A 24,554-nucleotide genomic window follows, 5' to 3' on the forward strand; every position below is an offset into this window, starting at 1 on the left:
TTTTTTTTTTTTTGATAAAGTTAACTGATGTTTAACAAAGAGTGAGTTACAAGAGAAAGGAGTAGCAGCCCTCACAAAAAATGGGTGCCACCCGGGCTCAGAGGCCAAGGTAAAAAAAAACCTTATACATAACCAAAAATACCGCTAGTGACAACAAAACGTTGGCATAGCAAAAGACATGGGAGGGTTTATAGAGCACCCTCATTACATATAAGCGGTGTACGCAAAAGGCAAAAAGCAAAAAGTGGCCAGAATGATCGCAGGATTACTGAAGGCGTGGTTGAACAGTGAGGTCAGCTCCATCATTGGCCAGGACGTCTGCTAGAGTGTTGGACTCCCTAAAGGTATGCATCCATAAGACGCTGATATCCCTGCATAAAATATCAATCTCGTCAAAGACGTGCAAGAGGTTCCAAGGAGGAGTGGATTTTCTAGAAGTCCATGAGATGACGTTACTGGATTCCCCTTCAACTAACAGTGAGGTTCCCCAAGAGAGGTTAAGGTTTTGTAATCCTATTAACAGTGCCAATGCTTCGGCTTGTTGGGCACCCATGACACTGAGAGGTTCAGCATACGTAAAAACAATCTCCTAACAACGTCTCGCAATACTCCTCTTGCCCCAGAGGGTCTTGGATTGCCCCTGGAGCAGCCATCAAAATTGAGTTTGATAGCTCCTCTTGTGACATAGGATCAAGTTCCATTTGTTGGAGAAGTTATGGGAAGGAATTCCTGCGAACTCTTTGGAATTGGTTGCCCAGAAAGTGACCATAGACATAATCTTGTGGAGGAGCACCGACGGCTGTTGATAACTTCCCCTGAAAATTCTATGATTCCTTTCATTCCAAATGACCCACAACAAAGTTGCCATGACTGCTTTCCACAGGGTTTTTCCGGCTTTCGGCCACGGCCCACCGAAGTCTATGGCTTGTAATTCAGGCACGGAGGGGGGGTTGACCCATTGGATGCCAAAGAGAAAATGGATTTTACTCCATAAGAAACTTGCCTGATCACAATCAATGAAGAGGTGGGCGTTGGTTTCCTCCTCGGAAAAGCACAAGATGCACCTGTTAGGGGTGTGGACTCCTCTCTTTTGCAGTTGGTCAACCGTCAAGGCTCTTTGGTATCAGGCTAACCAATTAAACAGTTGGACTCTTGGGGGGGCCATTGACGACAAGCTTTCAACAGAACAGCAGGGGTGGTGAGGACCAGACTAAGTGGTTGGATGAGTTTTTTATAGAAAGAGGCAACCATGAAGCAACCAGAGGGGGAGGGAGTCCACACCAAGGAATCATTTCCAGTATTCGGTAGGTAGTGCTCATGTAAGGCTGCTAATAGTTGGTTAAAAGGGTTATCTCAGCATCAGAGAGATGTCTTCTGAAAGATGGGTTCCATACTCTTTTCCTTCCCAGGGAAACCATTTCCTCGGACATCATAGAATCAAGGTTTGAGGCAATGGAAAAAAGGGAGGGGTATAAATCCTTGAAGGGGGTGTCATCGAGCTAGAGGTCCGACCAGAATCTTACCGTTGGCCCTTCCCTTGCATGCAATCTAGTGAGAATTCTGAAATGATCGAGGGATTGGTTAATGGAAATCCAAATCCCAGAGGCTCTGTATCGACGTGTCTCTTGTGGAACCCAAGATGAAGCCGATATTTGATACTTGCTGCGAATTACTTAGGCCCACATCGCGTCCGGCTGAGTGGCTAGACGCCAAGCAAGGCCAGATTATGTTTTCTAAGGATTTTGATACCCAGTCCCCCTTGTGATTTCGGTCTACAAACTTTATCCCAAGATAAGAGATGGAACTTAGTTTTTTCAGGTTGACCTGACCAAAGGAAATTTCTAGAGAGCTGTTCTAATCTGTTGGGCACAGAAGCTAAGATATGGAAGATGGACATAAGGTAGATTGGGATGGCAAGGGTTGCATTTATTAGGGTCCTGTGACCTGCATGGAAAGGAATCTGCCTTGCCACCCTGCTAAGCGTTTATCAACCTTTGCAATGACATTACACCACCGTTTCTTTTTGGGCTTACCGATTCCTAGAGGGAGACCAAGACAGGTTCTTTTTGAGCTTACCAATTTTATAAGGAAGTTTCTAGAAAGTTTTTTTAATTGGTTTAATCCTACTTATACTGGAAGTGGATGTGGTAAAAAATAAGGGGATAATGTTTCTAATATGCCTCCCTAAATCATAATGGCTGACTTAAGGGTTGGATGGCTCAGAATTTACTTTATCTCACCTCACAAATTTTCTACATTTCCTATTGGTGAAGGTGAACATTGGATAGGCATACCTAAGGGGGTCTTGGGGGCCAAGGAGGTGAACCCCCTTTTCATTACACACAATTCTCTGGCCTCTCTCTCTCTCTCTCTCTCTCTCATCCACGTCCCAAAATAACTCTCATCTTTTGTTCCCATCTCTCTCTCCTCTCTCTCTCTCTCTCACTTTCACTCATGCTAAAGTCGGCATGCCACCCTAAAGAGAAAAAGGGGTGGCACATAAAAACCCTAATTAGCATTTTTAGCTCATAGAGAGGGGCACACCCTAGTTTTGAAAAAGGGAGCTGTCTTTCTTTTTAGGCATGTCCTAATTGTTCTTAAGGGGTTATAATAAACCCAAGTTGTGTTTGTATGCGCTCAAAAACCCTAGTTTGAGAGGTATTGCCTAGACAAGCTTCCCGGCTCTGAAATTCCAGCAAGACCAATAGGATCCATGGGCACCATTTGTGGGAATCAAGTGTAGGGTGTACCAAGTCATGTGGGGGTAACCCTTGGCACAGTTGAGTAAGTCTTCCAACTGTTTACTTTTATTTTTCAGTCATATTTCCATATTTATTATGATTTCCAGGAACATTATTTGTACTTAAATTGTTAGTGGAAGATTCATTTTTATTCTTAGTTTTTTTTTTATATATTTGCTATCCAAATGCACATATATGCATATATTTGTGTCAAATTTTATAATTTATTTTATTTGAAATTATCGCAAGTTCGCAGCATATGTTTTTATATACAAACATATCACATGTCTCAGCCTCTCAGTTAATCAGGTTGAGAATAAACTTATTCAAAATTTCAAACCATAGAAAACATTTGAAAGTCTAATAGGCTATTGTAAGGTCTCCAACTCTCATATTCTCCATATTCCATATCCATAAAATAAACCATAATAACATCTCCAACTCTCAAAGTTATCAACAAACTGACTTCCAAAACTATAAAAAAACCAGTACACCACACAACGAAATAGTCTAAAAAGGCAAAAAAATTACAAACCACATAACTAAATAAAAATTGTCCAAATGTCTAAAGCCCAAACCAAGATGGTGCAATAAAGTATTAAAGTTACTTCAAAAGAAGAGATAAGACAACATTTGAATCATCACCCTCTTCAACATATTCCTCTTCTTCCAGAGATTCTTCTGAATCTGCCTCATCTCCCTTTTTCTCCCTTCGTGAAGTACCAGTAGAAGAAGTTGCTCGAGTGGCCCTCTAGGATCAGAAGCTTGCCTCGAAGCCTCCTTGACCATTTCCCATATCAAACCCTCCACAGGGAAGACCTCCTCAGTACTAGGGTCACTAACTAGCCAATCTGAAGCATTCTCTATGTCTTTTGAAGAGATAGGGTCCCTCTTTAGCTGGTTTTTCTTCTCCTTGAGCCTTTGATGCTCTTTAACAAAAACCAAGTCATTGAGCTTCTTTTGCTCAAGCCTATTTCTTCTCTTTGTATGCACCTATAAGGAAAAATAATACATAAGTAACTACTATGAGTCTATGATCTTCTTACCTTTTATGAATCAATATCACAAAATGAACTTATAAACAAAAAAGCATATAAATTGTAAAATAGTAAAATACCATCTCAAACGAATTCCAATTGCTCTCACAACCAGAAGAGGTAGTTTTCAAACGCAAGATCCGTATAACCAGATTTTGGAGGTTTGGAGCGCTACTCCCATGTTTTCTTCACCATTGGGCTGCAATATGTGGGCAACCTTTATAATTAATTTAGGTATTTAACATTATTATAACTTGAAAGAAAATTATAAATTTATATTTTATAAAACAAAAATCAAAAGAGTAGTACCTGGTTCGTCTTTGTTTCTCTGTCTTAATGCCATATCTTTCCCAAATGACATCAAAGAACATTTGTACAAAATTAACTCTTTAGTTGATATCTTATCTTGGATATGTGGATCAGGAACTAATTTCTCAAGGCACTCATTAAAACCATTCATAATTACCCCTTTTGACTCAATATCTGCATTTGCATAAAAGAATTTGGGGTTCAAATACTACCCTGCTGCATGCAATGGTCTATGGAGTTGCCTAACCCATTTGTCATCTATAATCTCCCAAATTGGAGCATACTTCACTGCATCATTGCTCAAATTCTCGGCAATCTCATTCTTAGACCTTTCCATTGCATTATATATATCAACCAAGCGCAAGACCTTCACCAAGGGAAGAAATACTAATATCGCATGCTTCACCCCACGCCAAAAATATTTTGAAAGAACAATATCTCGTGCTTTATTTCCCTTGGCATCTCTAGACCACTTACACCTGCTCCATTCCTTTGAAGCAAACATAGACCTTACTGCGATCCCTCTTCTATACATGCTCTGTAGACTGAGGTAGGCAGTGGCAAATCTAGTGACCCCGGGCTTCACTAGCTCTTTCTTTTTTGTAAACTTGCGCATCATGCTAAGGGTAAGTATGTGATTGTATATGAAGATTGTAACCTCCTTAGCTTTAAAAATAATTCTTTTAATAGTAGACACTTCACCAATTGCCTCAAGCATAAGATCTACGCAATGTGCAGTGTAAGGAGTCCAAAATATGCGAGGCCTCTTCTGTCCAAGCAAATGACCTGCAGGTAGATTGGAAGCAGCATTATCTGTGACCACTTGAATTACAAGTTCCTCCCCAACCTCCTCAATGCCCTTATCAATGAAAGAAAATATATAATGCGCATCATGAACATCATTGGAAGCATCGATTGAGCGCAAAAAAACTGTACCCGTGGGACAATTTACTAATAAATTCATGTTACTCCTCCTCCTATCACTCCACATATCTGTCATTAAATAAACCCCAAAATTAACCCATCCCTCTTTACGAGTCTTGAGATATTCGTTGGTGTACTCGACTTCTTTCTTTAGTACTGGCTCTCCAATCTCATAAGGAGTTGGAGCTTTCAAACTTGGCCCCCAATTGCTTCCAACATTGTATGGAAGATATTCAAGCGAGCAGTGTTAAAAGAAATGGCCGCATGGTAAAACCACCGAGCAATATACTGAATCACCCTGGCTCTATCTTCCTTCTTAAACCTATTTTCAATTGTCACTTGTTTTTTCGCCTTTCCTCCCTTGCCTTTCTCAATTACTGTCTCAGGGCTAGGTGTAAAAAAACTATCTATAGGCCCTCTTTTACAAGCCTCCTTAGACCCAAAAGCCCTCTTGGTCTTCGAGCTCTAAGTACCAACCATGGCTACCTCTTCTTCCCCCTCTTCATCCGCTTCTTCAGTGTCAATATTATCATAAAAAATATGGACCTCTGACTTTAATTCTACTATATCTTTTTTTTTTACAATTTTTTTACTCTTTCAACTTCAATGTACTCCAAAATTTCTTTCTTTACAAGATCCTGGACTTTCTTACATGGGGCAACATCACCTCTAATACCGACAAGGTGTTTCTTAAATCTATTTATGCCAACATTAGAAATATGTCTACAGAAATTGCACATAATTTTATTTCTGTCATTCTGACGCAATATTTCTATCTCGGATCTCCACCCCTAGTAGACCCCGCAGAAGACATCTCAAATTGGAAAAAGAAAACTCAAATAAAGATAATAGACTGACCTTTTCTACCAATTATCTGATCTTTGATGTTGGTTACGTCAATCGAGCTACGAATCTACTAAAAAGTCCTTTAATACCACCAATAGCACCCAAAAAATAATTTCAATTAGAAAAACAAACGTTTTCAATCCACAAAAAGTACTTTTGATTCTCAGAAATTGCTTTAGATTCTTAGAAATAAGTTTAAAATTGAGGTTTCTTGTTTTTTTTCACTTTGGGGAAACCCCAAAACTTCTTTTATACAAACTTGGGGGTCAAAATGATCTCCTTTGCCCTTTTGGGCAAAGTTAAAAAAAAAAAAAACGCCAACTTTCCTGGGCAGCGCCCAGAATTGGGCGCTGGGTGCCCGCCCAGGTACTGCCGCCCGTGTTGGGGCGCTCAGGTCGAGGCGTGCAGAAATATTTTTCTGGGCGCCTAGGCGCTGGACGGACCGTTTTTTGAAACATTGATGTTTTGTGAGACTTATAAGTAAAATTCAGATTCTTTAATAAAGGAAAGAAGAAAAAATTTTAATTTTATAGTCTTGAATTCCACATAGCCACATCTTTCACTCCCTTGGCTGAACCAAATGGTTTACCTTTGTGTGTGCGTGTGCATGTGTGCTTGTGTGCATGTGTGTTTGAAGCAACAATAATCGAACTTGTGTTTGAAGCAACAATAATCGAACTTACATTTGTAGTATGAGGGTTGGCTTGTGAAGGAATGGATGTAGTCAATCGGTTACAGAAGCCTAAGCGTGAGTTACTTCTACAAGGCGATAAAATCTTAGTGCCGTATTCTATCGCCTTTTCTCCACCTGCCTCTCATTGTTTCCTTAGCTTGTTCTTTGTTTTTTCTTTCCAAACTTGATGTCTATGCTTTTGATAAAGCTGCATCTTTTCTCCTCTTTGTAAGGGAGGCATAACTAAATAAAAACAATTAAAAGGACTCATTGAAGTGAATTACTGTTTCCTTGGAGGCTGTAGAAATTACAGGAGAAACATAGGGAAATAAGCAAAGTGAATTGCTCCTCATGATTGCTTTCTTTCTGTTGTGGTTCCTGCAAACCTAGCCTTGTTAGGAGAATAGTATAATAATTCCATCTAATTTACAAGAGAGCCAATGTTTTATAATAACAACAATAATATCCTTAAGATACATAAAACTTTTGCTACAAATAATTTAACCTTTAAAATTGCTTTCAAGTTGTCTGCAAATAATGTAACTGTCAGAAGTGATATCTCCTTTTACTTGCGCTCCAACTTTAGTTTTCTGTCTTTTCTATGGATTAAGCCTAATATTACGAGCTTTTGTAATGTCATCTCCAAAAGGGTAGAATGGAAAACTATTAACTCTTACCTATTTGAAATATTGCTATGATTTATGGGTTAAAAAATGTGTAAATATTCTTTATAATATGCATTATAACAAGATGGATTAAAAAATTGTTATTACCATCTGAAACACAAATATTTACGTCGTGGATCACTAGAATCTCTTAGATATCTTTTTGGAGCGGCTTTTTGATGTAACACTAGCTGTTATACTCTTCTATTTCCCTAGAGGCAAGTGTAGAGCTCAAGTTTTATTTTGGCGGTTCACTTAGTAATTCCTATGCATCTTATTCTGACCATAAAATATCTTAGTTTTATGTTACAGGTTGGAGAAGTAAATACATGGTTGGAAGAGCGGTTCAGGATGTCAAAGGTAATGCCCTTCATCAACTTACTGTACTTAGATTTGGACTTTTCTCTGAGAAATCTTACTTTTTTTTTTCTCCCAATAATTTGGAAGGCAGCTGTTATTTGGAATGAGTTTTGTAGTGCAAGAAAGGATATGTTTCCCTTTATGTTTTGGATGTAACAAATCTTGCAATAATGTGAGGTTTGATCAGACCAATGCTAATCAATTGTAGGAGAACACAATGTGCTTTTGTTGCATAAACTCTAGTTTACAAGTCAAGGAAGTGATACTTTATTTTTATTGCGATGTACTTTTGAATTGATTTTATTTCTTGATTTTTTTTTCTGTGCTCCATCTTGATATGGAGCTTAGATATGTTTTTTTCAAATTAATTCATAAAAGATCATTTCTTTAAAGAAAATTAATTTGTAAAAGATTATCGTTGCCTAGGTCTCATTATGGCAGACTTTTCTTGAAATATCAAGCAATTTCTTGGTAATGCTAATCAATCATGATGACTGAGGAAGCTGCAAGACCTAGCTTAATATGAACTAACCCTTGATGGTTGCATTTTTGCTTGATTTTCTTGCTGTATACTCAAATAAGCATTCTAGTTATTTTAATGGAAAACTACAATCCTCCATCTAAGTAGACAGGATTTTGATGTAATATTAGGAATTCCAAAGATATTGTATTGCACTTGGCAATTTTCAACCTTTGAGAAGTTGACACTGATTTACGTAGATAAATTACTCAGATGGTGCTCACTAACAAATATCATACCTACTCATGGATCCTTGATCCTTCTCAAAAGTCAAAATGTAGAACAGTTCTTCGTTTTGTAGTATTTCTAGTAGATAAAATCAGGGCCCCATACAAGTGAATTAATTGCTTTATTCTATACTTTGACATTGTACTATTTTACTTATTTATTTATTTTTGAGTCCTTTGGAATATGTGCACATACTCATTTCTTGCTGTTTCTTGATACAATTGAGGACACAATTCATACTCAAATGAGATTTCCATGCCTTGGGCATCTAGTGCTAATTTGAGATATATTTCGTGCAAGAGGTGTGGAGGTGGGAAGATGAGTGAAGGCCTCCTTCAGTTGTGGGGTCCTTCCTTTGGGTGAATGTTACCGGCCTTCATGTGAGATAAGTGCACTACACATAGTGACCATAATTCCTTAGGCGATCATAGCTTGGCATCCTTGACTTTAGACAAATGTACATGTATATGACCAAATAGATAGTGGTTGCATTCATATATTATACAAATGACAACCATCTCCCTGCAAACGTTTGGAAGAATGCCACAAATTTATTGCTTGAAGTCCTTTAAGTAATCATTTGTGCTTCACATTTTGAGCGATTTGCTGAAACCTTATTTAACCTTCCTTCAGGTCAATTCTTGTAATAATGTTCTTGTGCTCACAGGACCAGCTGGAGTTGGGAAATCTGTATGTACAACTTTCTTACAGAAATCCTTTTGAAGTTTCTTGATGAATTTTTGTCTTTTATAACCATTGGCAATGTGATGCAGTCAGTGAACTTGGCATTAGAATAATATATCCTATGCAAAATTAGTATTCTGCATGTTACTTTTTTGTTTTATTTTCAGAAGTTGCCAAGAATTTTGATTACCTCTTCCATTGAGCATCATTGTTTTTTATTCATTAAAAAGGTAGTATATGAGCTGGAAGTCTGGCACCATAGAAATAAATTTTTTTCGTTTAAATTATTGGTGACACAAAAATAGAGGAAATGAAAGATATACTCTACTTTAACTTTATATTTTGTATTTAGAGAAAGTGATTTCAATTGAATGATATTGATGGATATGGCTTGTTATTATAATGTAACATAAAGATGCATTCAAGTACGAAATTTTGATTTCCTCTCTATTCTGCTGATCTTCATTATCACAAATGCAAATAATTAGCATCACTAGGAACAATTGATTCCCACTTGCATGATGACTTTAGAATGCGCGATTCTTGAATGGGGACAACTGCAAAGAGAAGGGTAGTTTGGGACGTGAAAAGATGTAAATTATTGTTATATTTTGTTTTATTTTTTTTCTTCTTTTTATGGTCCTCTAGTAATTGTAAATATCACCATGGGATATTTCTGTAATATTATTGAGAGTAATGTTTTAACTTTATACTTTATTTTACATTTAATAGGTGAAATTATGGGGCCAAGTGTGAGACATGACTTCTCCAAGTCCTTATTTGCCTGTACACCACCCTGTTTTTTAAACCTCATTGGGATTTTGATTCTTCACTTGTTTGATGTATCTTAGGGCAGATCTAACAGATCAAAAGTGCCCTTTAATTTTGTAATATGGTATCAGAGCGGGTTTATTGAGTTCCGATTGCATCTCTTGGTGAGCAATTTAGGGTTTTTGTACTCTTATATTTGTAACTGCAAAGATTCTTTGTTTTCTCAGGTATGCTTGTCATTGTGGTTGTTTGAACTAAGGTGTTCTCTATTAGATTTGATATAGAATAAGTGGAGGTTGGGAACAAGAGCGGGAATGCAACCCAAAGCTGGTGCGGGAGCTTGGGATTGGCACATACCTGAGCTCCCTACGTTGGGAGGGCTTGAGAGCGTTGTTAAGGGAGATATATATATACTATATGTATATTGACAAGACTCCTTTCCCTCCCCTCGTTACCAAAGAACTAAGGTCCCCAAATTTGATGGCATGGGCTTGCCCAAACAACATGTCAACCATTTCATGTATGTCTATAGAGACAGCGCATGGACTGACCATTTTCAAGACAAATTGTGGAGACTTTGTCAAAAGCGGCCTCCAAAAGGTATTCTCCGCTTAACCCATTTCTATAAAGGTCAGTGCTTCAAAAAGCGCTAGGTGGCTCCTAGGCGGTCGGGAGGGGGTCCAGGCCGCCCAGTGCTTAGGCAGGCACCCAGAACCTGGGCTGCCTAGTAGAACTATTTTTTTTTTTTTTGGGTTTTTTCTCTCTAAAATAGCCTCTAATGGATTTTAGGTTTCAAATGAACCTAAAACCCACAATTTTACCTCTTTATATTAAAAAAATGACCCAAAAATACCCTCAAGGAGCTGCAATTCTGCCCCTGGGCCGCATAGGCCTTGGGCGGCCGTCTAGGCGGGTTCAGGCGGGCGCTTAGGGAAATCCACCTAGGCGCTGGGTGGTCCGCTTTTTGAAACAATGATAAAGTTTGATGCAGAAGTCTTAGAAGAGTTCTATTGACTCTTCTATAATGTTGAGCCAGACGTCCAAGTGATAAATAAAACTACTCAAAGTAGCTCAAAAGCCAAATGAGCCAGTGGATAGATGCATAAAAGGTGGTGTGGCTTGGCCATTTATTAGAACATTCCCACACCCAAGGCATATGCCATGCAAAACTGCATTAGAAGCATGTGAAAGGAGTTTTGGAGCATTTTGAAGCAGCTAACCATAAACCTTCGCTGAAATGACCACCAAGGGAGTGAAAATTGGGTTGCTCAAACATCATAGGAAATTATCCCTGCTACGCTCCATTAGTCAAAGGGTACAAGAAGTCATGATTTGATAAATTAAAGGGGAGGAGCTCGTCATCATAGGTTGTGATGGCACGATAGTCATTCATTGAAAGGGGAAAGAAAAGAATGGTGTCCAACAAGAAACGTGCAAGAACCTAAATCATAAAGATTGATACAAGTCCGTGCGCCTTATTACAATCCGAACAACATAAATGGGTGGTGAATAGCCCGAGATCCCAAGATTGAGAGGACACGTATTCTAGCTCACCCTGAGAGAATGCATGGAAAGGAAGCACTCTTTCAATAGGGAGTTAGTCCCAGGTGTTCTTCAGATTCTACATAACAAGGGAATGGGAGAACTTCCTGTCCCAATGAGGCCCAAGCTGGTTGGGAGAGATGATTAGCCAAACTACTGCCTATGTCATCACATGCTTGGACATGTTATGGAGGATTTCTTTTGGACATGCTTGATTAAGAAAGGACTCATACAATTGGGCTTTAACTCATTAGGGAAGCAGGAGTGCTGATGCTCGGAATTTGCCAATCTGACCTTTGTAGTGGAAGGGCAACTAGAGGATGCTCTGCAGGAAAATTGAGATCAGAACACATACCTCATCCCTCGGGGTGCAATATTTGAAAATATTTAACGTCCTCATGGCCAATGGCCTAGTGAGGCTTCCCCAAATTTAAGAAGACAACCAAAGCTCAGACACCTCGTAAACCTGACTTTTGTTGCTTTCATCAACTGCTGGGCCAAGCTATTGGGATTGTCCCCATTTGAGGAGGATGCTGTGATGACTCAAAGGGGAGGGTAACGAGATCATCGAAAGTGGAGTAAGCTCCCTTTCTGCGGAACCCAACCTTCTACTTGTACTTTGGCACCGACCTCCTCCCTAGGACATCGGAGATGAGGGAGGTAGATTAAAAATGAACCAAATATGCCAAGTTAGGGATTGGCCAAACAATGTTGCAATAAGGGATTACATATGGAAGGTCCTTGGCTGGTATATCATGGTAGGGAAAATGATCCTCTTTCACTACCCTACAAACTCATACAAGAATTGAAGGGATTTATCTTTAGATTGGAGATTGAACCTATGATCAATCAAGGGTTACAAGAGGGTTGTTGTCTGCAGTAGACTGCATGACCACCAAGGCTTGTTTCCTCAATATCTCCCTCACCCCTGGGCCTTTTTCAATGAAACTTGAAACAAAATTGACTCAGTAACTTTCAAATCAAACTACTGGTTCAAATGAATTGGATCAAGTGTTAGAACAATTTGGGCCGTAAGATTTGGTTAAAAGGAATAACTGCTGCACATAGCCACTTAATCTGTTCAAATGTTCCAAAGTATGAGGTGTTTTTCAATGGGCTTCAAACCATATGATGCTCAATTCAATTCTCCAGCAAAACATGGAAAGAAATCTGGCCAAAAACCATACTAAATAGTCTAAATAAGCCCGAAAATCAGTTGTTCAAAGCTGAACCGACAGGGAAAGGAAAGCCCTATGTTTCTCTGGACATGATTTGGAAATTTAATAAAGCCTGTAACTGCCTTCTCTAAAAAAGTGAAATGTGGCAAAACCTTAATATCACTATCAAAGGTGAAAAATACATTATGCCTTAGTCCTTCATGGAGGTGATCTTGGTATGATTAGTCTTGGAGACTTCTAGAGAGAGAGAGAGAGAGAGAGAGAGAGAGAGAGAGAGAGAGAGAGAGAGAGAGAGAGAGTTCTACGGCCCTCCAGGCCTTGGGTGTGAGATTCTTATCCTAAGGGGGATTGAGACCTGATCTAGGCAAAGGGAGCTCTAATGTGAGTGGGAGTGCTTTGAAGAGATTCGAGGAGTTCTATCCTAGATGGAGGAACATTTGTTAACTCCAAACCTTGGTTATGAGATTCTTCACTGGAGGGAAATTACATCAAGTGATTGGAGCAAGGAAGGGAGACTTGGGAAAGATCAAAGGCTCTTGAGACCAAAAGTCAGCCTAGGCTAGATTAAACCCAACCTCCTCTTCAAGAGATTGTGTAATTGAGAGAGAATTTTTAGGAAAAGAGACATCCCCCATGTCCCATATCACAGGGTAAAGAAGCTCATAATCTTGCTGGGTCATGGCGTTTGTTTTGTATTCCTATTCCTTTCTATTTTACTTTCCTTGAAAAGTCAATCAGAGGTACTTCTCCATGGGAGATCGTAAGTCAATGGGTCACTTATGAAGGGCCTTGAGCTAGGTCCCTGAACCCGTATACATAAAAACTTGAGATTCGTGTCATGTGTTCGGTGTGTTTTTCTTTGCTTTCTCTGGTTTATTTCATTTGTGGTCTCAAAAACATTCTGCACCACCAAACTACAATCGTGAGTCTCCAATGTGCAGTCCCCTAGTCACCAAATCCAAATATACTCTTTAATCAATTTTCAGATACATCGTTTATAGATGCTTGTAGCCTTACTATCCTAATGTGTTTCAATATGTGTGTGTTTACGAGTAATTTTTCTCAAAGCGGAGAAGCTGTGTTTCTTTGCCTGGCTTCTTTGCATGCAGGGCTGCAAGGGGGCTGCCCAAGGTCATCCTAGACCCGGCCCTGATCTGACCCCTGCCCAACAATGTGGAAAGCAAACTTGCCTAAGCCAGGTTTTATTTTTACTTGAAACAACCATGGCCCGGCCTTTCCAGGTTGCGGTCATCAAGACTCTTCAGCATCAATTAATTTACATCAAACCTCCGTTTTATAGTCCCTCTCCTTACTGTTGGTGAGTTTCTTCTATAGTCCCTCTCCTTTGGTGTGGGATATCATTCCCCTTCAAGTCATTTTTCTTCCCAACCACTGATCTCTCTCTCTCTCTCTCTCTCTCAATCCATGTGAAGTTCATCTCTCTGTAATCCTATTAAAGTGCACTCTCTAATCCCATCGGATTCCCTGCATAGCCCATGGTGTCCTACAAATCCACATTGAATTGTGATCTGATGGCTCCATCTCTAACCTGTGTCAAAACAAGGAACCCGTCAAGAACACCCAACTATCTTTCTTATGAAATAAATATCTCAACAGGGCTCTCACCCATTGAAGAGATCAGCTGGATTCAAAATTATAACAATCAGAATGTTACACAGATTCCAATGATTCTGCTACCTTCTGGTGGTGTTTTAGGGTATTAGGAGATTCAGTTGCAAAGCAAGAGAATCTTGGAAGTTTTATCATATGCTTGTTAATTGGAAGAATTGTGGGATTAGATTTGGGGAAAATGCATAACAATGATGTATGAATATGACTCCTTTTAAGAGAGTTGAATTTCATGGATTGTTGTGTGTGTGTGTGTTGTGTAGGATCATGGAGTGAATTGGAATCTTGAATGAATTGTTAGTTCAAGTTGGAAAATAGTCCCACACCACATTTAATGAGAGAAAGAAGAAAACCGCAGGGGGGGGGGGGAGTAGAAAATGCTAGTTAATATATTTGAGGTCAATTTGGTGGTTAGGGGAGTGACAGCTGCATTGCAATGCAAAGTTTCAAGTCTGTTCCCTGTCCCAAAATAAATATAAACAATTGGCCTTCCTTGATATAGCGATGGCTCATCTGGCTTCGTCGTCCAAGCCCAGGCTGTGGCTGATAGTTTTTTGGCTCTAAAATTTAGTCCCTGCCTGGCCCAGCCCAACAGGCCCATATTTTAAGACAGATGCGGCATATGTTGGTTGGGCCTGCTCAGCCCAGCAGGCTGGCATGGATCCTTGCGGCCTATTAACATCATTTCACCTCATCTTAAGTACCTTTCTGCTTTTAACTACCTTGTGATGCACATAATCCATGAGTTCTCAAGCAAACAGTGCAAGATGACTTACAAGCAGTGTTCGCAAAATCAAACCGGAACGGTTAACAGGAGATGGGGCTTGGAGCGGTTAGAACTGAACCGCACTAATTGGTCTGGTAGATTTTTATTTATTTTAAAAAGGCCAAAAATGCCAAAAAAACATAGATTTAGTGTATATTATCTTATTCCTACATTCGGTCTGGTAGATTTTTTATTGATTTTAAAAAGGCCAAAAATGCCAAAAAAACATAGATTTAGTGTATATTATCTTATTACCTACATTTATCTTAAGAATTGTTTTTTTGTAGATGACCAAGGTGATCAATAACCACTTTTCTCGAGCCTGCTATCAAATCCAAAGCTTAAAATTTGAGAGGGTTGCAAATCGTTTTGCTCGGAAATAGAATGATCAATGAAGAAAGCAATAGGAAAGTGAATATGTATTCTACAACAATGCAAACTAAAATAGCATCCTTTGAGGGCATAATCGGGCTAGGATACTGCTATTGTTTTGCAGTTTCATACAAGAACAGTAGAACAAATAATTTTATCAGAAAAAATAATTTTATTAAGAAAAATAGAAAACACTTCCCCATATTCATCAAAAAATATAATTTTATTAAAAATAATAATTTTATCAAAAAATAATTTTATTAAGAAAAATAAAAAAGCACTTCCCATATTTATCAATAAACATAATTTTATTAAAAAAACATAATTTTATTAAGGAAAATAGGAAAACACTTTCCATATTCATCAAAAATCATAATTTTATTAAAAAAATATAATTTTTTTTAAAAAATAATTTTATTAAGAAAAATAGAAAACCACTATCCATATTCATCAAAAAACATAATTTTATTAAGCCAAATAGAAAAACACTTCCCATATTCATCAAAAAACATAATTTTATTAAAAAATATAATTTTTTAAAAAATAATTTTATTAAGCAAAATAGAAAACCACTTCCCATATTCATTAAAAACATAATTTTACTAAACAAAATAATTTTTTTTAAAAAAAAGTCGATTTCTCAAAAACCCCTAAAATCAAGCAACATTTCGAGCAAGAAATAACAATCAATGTTAGAATAATCGAACAAATCAACACACACACATTGTAAAGGCTTCGATCATCTTTGAAACATAGCAAATTTTATCAAAAAATATTATGTATTTTGGATTTAATTGATAAAATGGCGCAAATTTCAGATCTAAGCAATTTTCATTACATTCGTGAAACAAAAACATTCATATAAAAAAATTTAATCAAACATAAATAAACATACCGATTGTATTTGAGATATGGAGCCTTGATGATCGAAATACACAACGCACTTTGATAAAAAAGGCCAGTAATTGGATAAAAAATATGCTTTTTTTGGACCGAACACAGGTTCTTGAGCAGCAGCTTTTCGGGCCAAAATCAACCCATGATCTTGTGTGTTTTGAACAAATTGAAATATGAATCAGGTAAATACTTCAAATACCTATCAAAAACCTCAAATTTCATCAAGAACCATTAGGTATTGAAGATATTATTGAAAAAATGGCGGAAATTTAAAAAAAAAAAATAAAATCCGTCATTTCAATCCAGGAAACTCCTTTTTTCTCGATGTTTAAATCCAAATTCATTGTTTTATATTCATTATATAATGATTTAAAGCATTAAAGAACGAAAAAAAGCCAAAAATGGCTGGAGATCGAATCAAAAAAGGTGAAAAATTGATTCATGGTTTTCCTGCTACATATAACGCCCCCTATTTCAAATAACGCTTGTTATTAATGCTGTACCGTTATATACTAAGAAATGCCGTTATATTGGCTAACCGGTCCGGTTATGAGAAAACCGACCGGTTAGGCAAAAAAACAGCCGGTTCTACCCCTTACCGGCCGGTATTGGGCCGAAAATTTTACGGGGGTATTACCTAGGCTACTAGACAAACAAAACCGGCCCTAACCGAACTTGGAACCGTAGTGGATTCGAGCTAACCGGCCGGTTTTTCAAACAAGATGTTGAATGTCGCTACTGCTGTTCTCAAGCAGTGAGTCAAATAAGCGAGACTTGTAGGGTCAGAGTGCATGACTATTGAATTGGAAATCCAAAAATTGTTACAAATGTGTGTTGCAGCCACCGTTGGAGAACAGTCTGGCTTTTGAGCTTACATTAGGATGAAATTTGGAAACCTGTCCATAAGATGGATGGCATAAGATAAGTACTGAATAATTTGGTGATCTTTCTCATTAGCAATGGATGCTTTGTGAATCTGTTAGTCTACAGATGCTTTGTGAATCTGTTAGTCTACAGATGCTTTGTGAATCTGTTAGTTTACAGGTGTTTTGAATAGATCCTTGTAGTCAATGTCCATTTTTTTCATATTATGAAGTGGGAGTAAGATATTACAAGCAAGTATTGATGAAGTTCTATAGTAAGATGGCATATTTTTTTGTTTTACAACAATGCAAGGAATACATGGCTTAAAATGAAGACTCTAAATTGCTTGATCTAGAGTGTACTGCTATTTCTGAGTTTTGGAAAAATGACATGGTGAGTGTGATTGTTCTCATCTGGATGACAGCCCATTGTGGGCATTTCCTTTTCCCTTTTCAGAATCTGTGCTGCTCTACATTTTTTTCATGGTTTAGTGTCAACTATATTTAGATGTTGGACATCATCTGAACAATTTAATGTCATTATCATTTTACAATCTGCAGGCAACTGTCCATGTAGTTGTGTCACACATTGGAGCTGAATTATGTGAGTGGCAAACACCAACGCCTACTCTTTGGCAAGAATACAACTACAATGCTAACTCAGGTATTTCATCATTTTCTGAATTTTTCGATATGGGTATTCTGAATGTGAAGTTTATATGCTTAATGGTGCAGCCCATTGGTCATAGTTACGTGTTCCTTTTTTATGCTCTCTTGCTCTCCCTTTGAAGTCATAGATTATATGCAATTGCTACAGTTCTTTCAATAGTATATTTCATCAAATGGGCTCTGCATAACATGGTAATTACAGAGTTGTTTTCGATACTGATACATGTGATTTTGTTGGACACTGGTACCTATGCCTGGCTAGGAATATCTTATATATCAAAGCTGGATGAGTTTGAAACATTTGTGGAGAAAATAAGGAAGTATCCATCAATTTCATCAAGCTCTAGGGAATGCTCAAAGAAAAATATTGTAATGTTAATTGACGACCTTCCTGTGACAAATGGGCGCGCTGCTGATGGGCGACTTCGTCACTGCTTGCATTCGCTTGTTATATCAAGCCAGTGCCCAACCGTTATATTGATCACTGAGAGCTCAAAGACTCAATCTGGGGAAGAATTACTGTTGTTACTAGAAAAAGCTGGTGCATCTAAGGTAATCTTCTTTCCGTTCATATAGCTTAGGATCTTGACATGTTAGTAGCAATGGTGAAATAACATATTTGAAAAAATTATGCAGTTAGCTTTCAATCCTATCACAGCGAATTCTATCAAGAAGACTCTTGTCAGAATTTGTAGGGAAGAGATGTGCTCTGTCACTCCAGAATGGATAGACCATATCGCAAAAGGAAGTGGGGGTGACATCAGACATGCAATTACAGCATTGCAGTACCTTTGTTTGAGACCCAATCTTTTGGTCTCTTTACCATTATCCATTCCGATTTCCTGTTCTTCAAAAGGTGAACCCGGTGTGGTCACCAGTGTGCAAAGCTTTGAGGGCCTGGATGAGAAATTCTTTTCGTTGTCAATGGGTAGAGATGAGACACTTTCCTTGTTTCATGCCCTGGGGAAGTTTCTCCACAACAAGAGAGATACAGAGCAACCTGCTGACTTGGGTATGTAATTATAATTGATGAGTTTTATTTCTCTATAGGACCTGGGTATTGAGCAACACAGAATGCTAAAATGCTTAAGCAATATTAGAGAAGAAGAATTTGTTAAGAATTATGATATTTTTCATTGTAGATGATGATTTGTTTTTAAAAGCTTCTAATCCCTTTGTAGACTTTGTGATAATCTCACATAGTCTATTTGAGGAACTTTGTGATTTCTATAAGGATGGATCTTAAACTTCTACATTTTTCAAGGAATATGCTCTGTTGGATTCTAGTTATTGGAAAGATGATGGGCTGATGGGGTGCTTCACATTCTCCAGTTGCATGATGGGATTTTTACCAATATATACTGGTTTATGTTGTTCATGGAAGTTTTTAGACATATCATAACTGGTGTAGATTTTCCTTCTAGTAATCTTGTTGTATCTTTGATGTTTCAATTAATCATCAAACTGTTAAATTTAGTAACTCTCCCTGTTTTCCAGAAATTGTCGCCTAGTGTCTTTTCTTGGTGTTCAAATTGTACCAAAAGGTGCAAAGCTTGTTTCTGTAATTTTAGGCTAAAGGTGTAAACATGAAACAATGCTTTTCAATTTGTTGGAAGTGGTGTTACCAAAATTTGTAGTTTAGATGATTTGCAGTAGCAGACAATAGAGATGGTTGTCTATCCTTATAATTATAGTTTCAATTGGGAGCTGAGAAAATGGCTTAGCATATAGATAATTAAGAAAACAAAATGTAAAAGAGGTGCATATTCTTAAAGTGGCTTTACATGTGCATGATATTGACTTTCAAAGTTATCATTCATTGATTGATCCAAATGTTAGCAATCCATGGCAACTTGTCTCATCTTCCCATGTCTATGTGTTTATTTGCAAAATTCGTGCGAGAAATAACAAAACTTTATCAGCCTTAGTTTGCAATAAACCTAATCAATCTGAAATTAGTAGAAAGAGGGTTCCGTCAAATTGTGGGCTACAAAAGGTCGACCTCACGGCTTCCCTTCTATAGTCTACTTGCTGCACTGGCTAGAGTTTTGCCAAAAACCAATAGAAAGTTTGGACATACCTAGAAAACCAGAAGAGTTTGAAAAAGCACTTAGAAATAGGAAAAAGACTAATCATGCACGGCAAAAGAGAAAAAAGAAGGAAAATGACGACGACATCTAAAGTTATAAATCTTAGCCTTGGAAAATCTGAAAAGCTTCAAAGCTTACAGAACATGAAGAACACCACTCATTTCTATGAACTCCTATTCCAGGCTTACTATGATGGCCTTTACTTATACCATAAAATTTATGCTTGACGCAAGCACTGGAGGTAGGAGGCAAAATTGCATGAACTCGGATGAGGGTGTGTTACACTAGCAAAGGACCAAGTGGATCAAGTTGTTCTCTGTGATGGTTCCAAGTTCCAACTAATTTTTCGCTGCTACCCATTTTCCCAACATCACTAATACCCTGCCTAATTATCTATTAGGCGACCCTACTGATCTCATCAAGTATTTTGTTAATTCTCTCCTCGCGTATCATCATAGAATGGAATGAAAATCCCCCTATCCTTCCTCCATGATATGCATTCCATTAAACAGTTAAACTGCTAAATTGGAACTCCACATTCTTTCTGTTTTTCATCTTTCTGCTAGCTTGAAATGGCCCTTGACGTGCTTACAAATTTGTTTAGGCAACTTACATTAAAATCCTTTGTTGCCCATGTTGTCCTCTTTCACCAAGGCAAATATGGAATTACCAAGAAGGTTACGTGAGTCATTATTCACTATGTATCTAGATAATGCAAATTGTGTCTTCTGTGAGTAAGTTCGGGTTATTGGTTGTTTTTTCTCTTCTTGTCCCATGTCACTGTTGTTTACTTGATACGGTTAATGTGGGCATGTAATTATCGATAAACCAATTTAAGGATTATTGGACAAAAAGTCTGTAGACTTTTACTTTGTCTTCCAAATGGAAATAAGAAGCCAAAAGAAACACAATCAATTCTGAGGGCCTCTACACGATACTTGACTGCTCCAACTATGATGTTGTGCTTCTTCTTTCTTGGGGTTTTCAGCCGGATCTGCCAGAATGTCTTAGGGGAGCTAATTACCCGATAAAATAATTACCTCCGATCTGTTGGAGGTGTTTATGGATCAAGTCTTAGATTTTGACAAAACTAAAACACTAACTTGTACTTTTACAAGTATAGAACTACGTTGGTTTGGGATTACCCATCAGAAGTAGTCTGAGGACTATTTATGCCCTTCATTACATTGACTATGGATGAAAAACCCAAATTCTCTTACTCTCTATGTTGATTCGGGGTTTTCTTGAAATTTACATATGGGCGAAATGGAAAAACGGCTAAGAGTAAGAAAAGAAAATGCTGATTTGAAAAAAAAAAAAACAGATCAAGAAAAAGATTTGGTATGAAAGGTAAAAGAAAAACTTGTAGTAGTCATTTGAAGATAGGAGGAAAAAGAACCAAGAAATCGAAGAGAGGAAATAATGAATTGATAAAAGAGATATTTATAAATTTTGAACTATAACATGCTAGTAATTTTTTTTTTTTACTTTTAGTTAATTTTTATTTATGGTTGGTCATTCATACGTCTAATGCTCTCCTGCTTGAAAATACATTGACTACAATTAAAACTAATTCTTTGTGGAGTATAAATTGTTGATGGTAACCTAAGGTTCATGGCTCTAGATTCTAAGGCAAAGAACACATAAATGTTAGGAATTTCACTGGCAGAGTGTCCTTGTAGACAAGTTAAACCGTGGTTCCATTTGTGAGGGAGACATATTCTAATGAAGATGAGAAGTTTTTCCCATCCACATTGATCTGAATCAGTAACTCACTGAATCCAAGTCTAGGTCCTGGTTTATAAACAATGGATCGGCCATCCTCTTTCTACTATAGATTCGTTTATGTGTGACATGAGCCTGTCTCTTCATTAACACTTCAATTAACTCAAGCGCCGATTCTATCTATAGAGATCCCATGTTATCAGTACTAGATAGGCAATTGCATTAGTGGAGGCATTGGTTTGATCTAGCCAGTTGAACTAGACTAGTTCATTGGTCAGAGTATTCAAATTTAAAAAATAGAAATAAAAAATAGAAAGGAAAGACAAGAAAAGATAGAATTTGGAATGCATACATACAAGGGAACTTAGGTAGGGCTTCTATAGGCGATTGAAGATGAGGGAAAGTAGACTTAGGTGAGCTGACCATGTGTAGTGAAGACCTAATACAACTCCGATTAGGAAGTTTGATTCAGTTGAAATAGAAGGCTCTAAAAGGACAAGGGGAAAGTCCTAAAAGACATTGCTAGAAGTAGTGTAAACAAGATATGGTGACTTGGTATGGTCCTTGATAGAGAAGAATGGAGGAACAAGATTCATGTAGCCGACCCCAAATAATTGGGATAAGGTTTGGATGATGATAATGATTATGAAATTAAAAAAAATAGAAAATTACATATGCATAAATTAAAATGGATGAAAATATGAAAAATCCTAAAAATACTAGAAATTTCTAAATAAATTAGGTTAACCTTTTACATAAAAAATAAATTCTAAATAAATTAGAAAACATTTTGAAAAAAATAAAGAAATTATGAAATCATAAATTAACAACTTGGAAGCCAAGAAGCCAGCAAAAAGTCAAAAATACAAAATAAGCAAGTATACATATGGTAGTTCTTTAATTCATTGAGTAGAAAATATTAAATTTGATGGGCATTAAGCTAGTCAAGTGAATCCCATATCCATACAATTGTCAAGGACTACAAAAGTCCTCAAAGCATAATTGCCTCACAAACAATAAATCATGGTATAGAAGTGACAAAGATGGCCAAACATGGCATTCAAACGTTTACATAAAGTTTGATGTTCAAAACTCAGAGTCTAAAAGATCGAACATCAAACTTCAATCCCCTAGACTTGCAAGTCATATTTAATCAAGAACTTCATCTTTATTTTCTCCTCCATTTTCTTCATTATTACCATCCTTTTGACATTCCCACGAATGATTTATTTGGTCCTTATCTCCACCACCTATGCGGAGTATGGCTATGTCTAACAAACCATAGTGTATCCACATGGTACTAGGAGTCTTGTATATGCAAAAAAAGAAGAAAAATCCAAAATAAACTTTGAAACGTAACCTTGTGGTGGTTCCATTTCTATCCAATTATTTAAGACATCTTCGAGCTTTTCGAGGACTGGTTGACCCTTTCTTCCATGACATCAATATTCTTCAAGTCAATGGGCTCTAGGCACTTCCTAGGCCTTGGAATGGTTTGGCAGTTTACATTTTCTTAAAACATTAAAAATTATACAATTATACCATGATAGAGCAATAAGATAACTCATATATAAATTGATAAGCCTCTCAAAACTCTTGATTTGAAAGGTATTGCCTAAGGAAACTTCTTGACTTAGAAAATTCAATAGGGCCAATAAGACTAGAGTGTGCCATCAATAAGGTAATCGGGTGTGGGGTGTACGAAATCCTAAGGGGGTGACCCTGTGCAAAGTCAAGTAAGTCTTCTCGGCTCTTTAAGTTTATTTTCAGACATTATTCGTCAGTTTTATTGAAATTTCCAAGAACATTATTTGCATTAGAAATCTTACCTTAAGCTTGCGTTCAATCCCTTGATTGTGTCAATTTTATTTTGGCTGTAAAAGAAAGATCCTAGGTTGTATTTAGGGTTTTATTTCTTGTTTATAGCCATGACACTTGTAAGTGGAATTCAAATATATTAATAAAATAAAACAGAAAAAATTGATTTTACTCCTAGGAATTCCATAGAGCCACTTCTTTCACTAAAATAAATTACAAAATCCACTTTGCCCCAAGGGAACTATACAATTCTGTATTTATCCTTGTTAAGTGTGTTATTCAACTTAGAAAATATTCAACTAATTGACATTAAATTTCATTAGGTCTGATTTTAGGAGCTCCTTCCTACATCTAATTTTTAGTTAAATTTAATATACTAATGCTTGTTTAAGAATCATTTTACTTAGAAAATGTACACATTGGGATTGAGGCAAATTGAGGCATCAAGGCTAGGTTTGACCTAGGAGTTTTAATGAAACTATTTATCAATTTGTGATTTAGGCCTTTATCCATGATATCAAGGTAATTGAATATGGAGACTAGCCCATAACTTAGTAAATATGCTTCAATTTAGAGGCGAGGAAGCGTGCCTCTCCATTTGGGAAGTCTTAAAACCACGAGCAAACCTCGCCGACCCACATCCCTTGGTTTTTTGTGGAACTCAAAGTAGTAAATTCATTTTTTTTTTTTTTTAATTCGATATACCTGAATTCCACTTACATAGGCTACTAATCAGTATTGTAAATCAAAAGTAAAACCCTAAACACAACCTAGGATCTATACTTTTGCTGCGAAAGTAAGTAAAAACTATACAGGAGCAATAACCAATCTTCCACTATAGTTTTGAGTACAATATAGGATCCTAGAAATTCACAGAAAAATATAAAATATGACTGAAAAATAAATAAATCAACTAGGAAGACTTACTAGATGTTGCCTGGAGTGACCATCATAGGTCTTGATATACCTCACACCTGATTCCTTGATCGATGGCGCACTTTTTGTTTTTTTTGATCTTGTTGTAATTTCAGAGATGGGAAGCTTTCATAGGCAATATCTCATACTCTAGGGTTTCAAAGAGCATAAAAACCTAACTAGGATTTGTAGGAACCCTTAGGACCAAATTAGGGTTGGGCTTGAAGGCCTAGAATCCTCCTATGGCTGGGAGTATCCTTTTTTCTGCTCCAAATAGCAAAACCCTAATTAAGGTTTTAATGTGCCACCCTTGTCTCATCAAATTTTGGTTG

The 24,554-nt window shown here is 37.2% G+C and overlaps 1 protein-coding gene across 24 annotated transcripts in view; it reads left to right on the top strand.

Moving 5' to 3' along the window:
• Positions 1-24,554, top strand: part of ATRAD17 (RADIATION SENSITIVE 17) — a 67,594-nt gene that overhangs the window by 13,653 nt on the left and 29,387 nt on the right. For 6 of the 24 annotated variants that reach the window (XM_020675092.2, XM_020675096.2, XM_020675098.2 and 3 more), the window contains exons 4-8: positions 7,508-7,555; positions 8,937-8,993; positions 17,567-17,669; positions 17,937-18,226; positions 18,311-18,686. In XM_020675092.2, coding sequence (XP_020530751.1) covers positions 7,508-7,555; positions 8,937-8,993; positions 17,567-17,669; positions 17,937-18,226; positions 18,311-18,686 — 874 coding nt within the window. Of the gene's footprint in view, positions 1-7,494; positions 7,556-8,605; positions 8,684-8,936; positions 8,994-17,566; positions 17,670-17,936; positions 18,227-18,310; positions 18,687-24,554 lie in introns of those variants that run through there. The other 18 variants (XM_088846115.1, XM_088846124.1, XM_088846126.1 and 15 more) reach the window with 6 other exon arrangements.

Source organism: Amborella trichopoda, chromosome 9, assembly GCF_054954075.1.
Source record: "Amborella trichopoda isolate Santa Cruz 75 chromosome 9, AtrichopodaSantaCruz75HAP2 v2.0, whole genome shotgun sequence".
NCBI classification, from domain to species: Eukaryota; Viridiplantae; Streptophyta; class Magnoliopsida; order Amborellales; family Amborellaceae; genus Amborella; species Amborella trichopoda.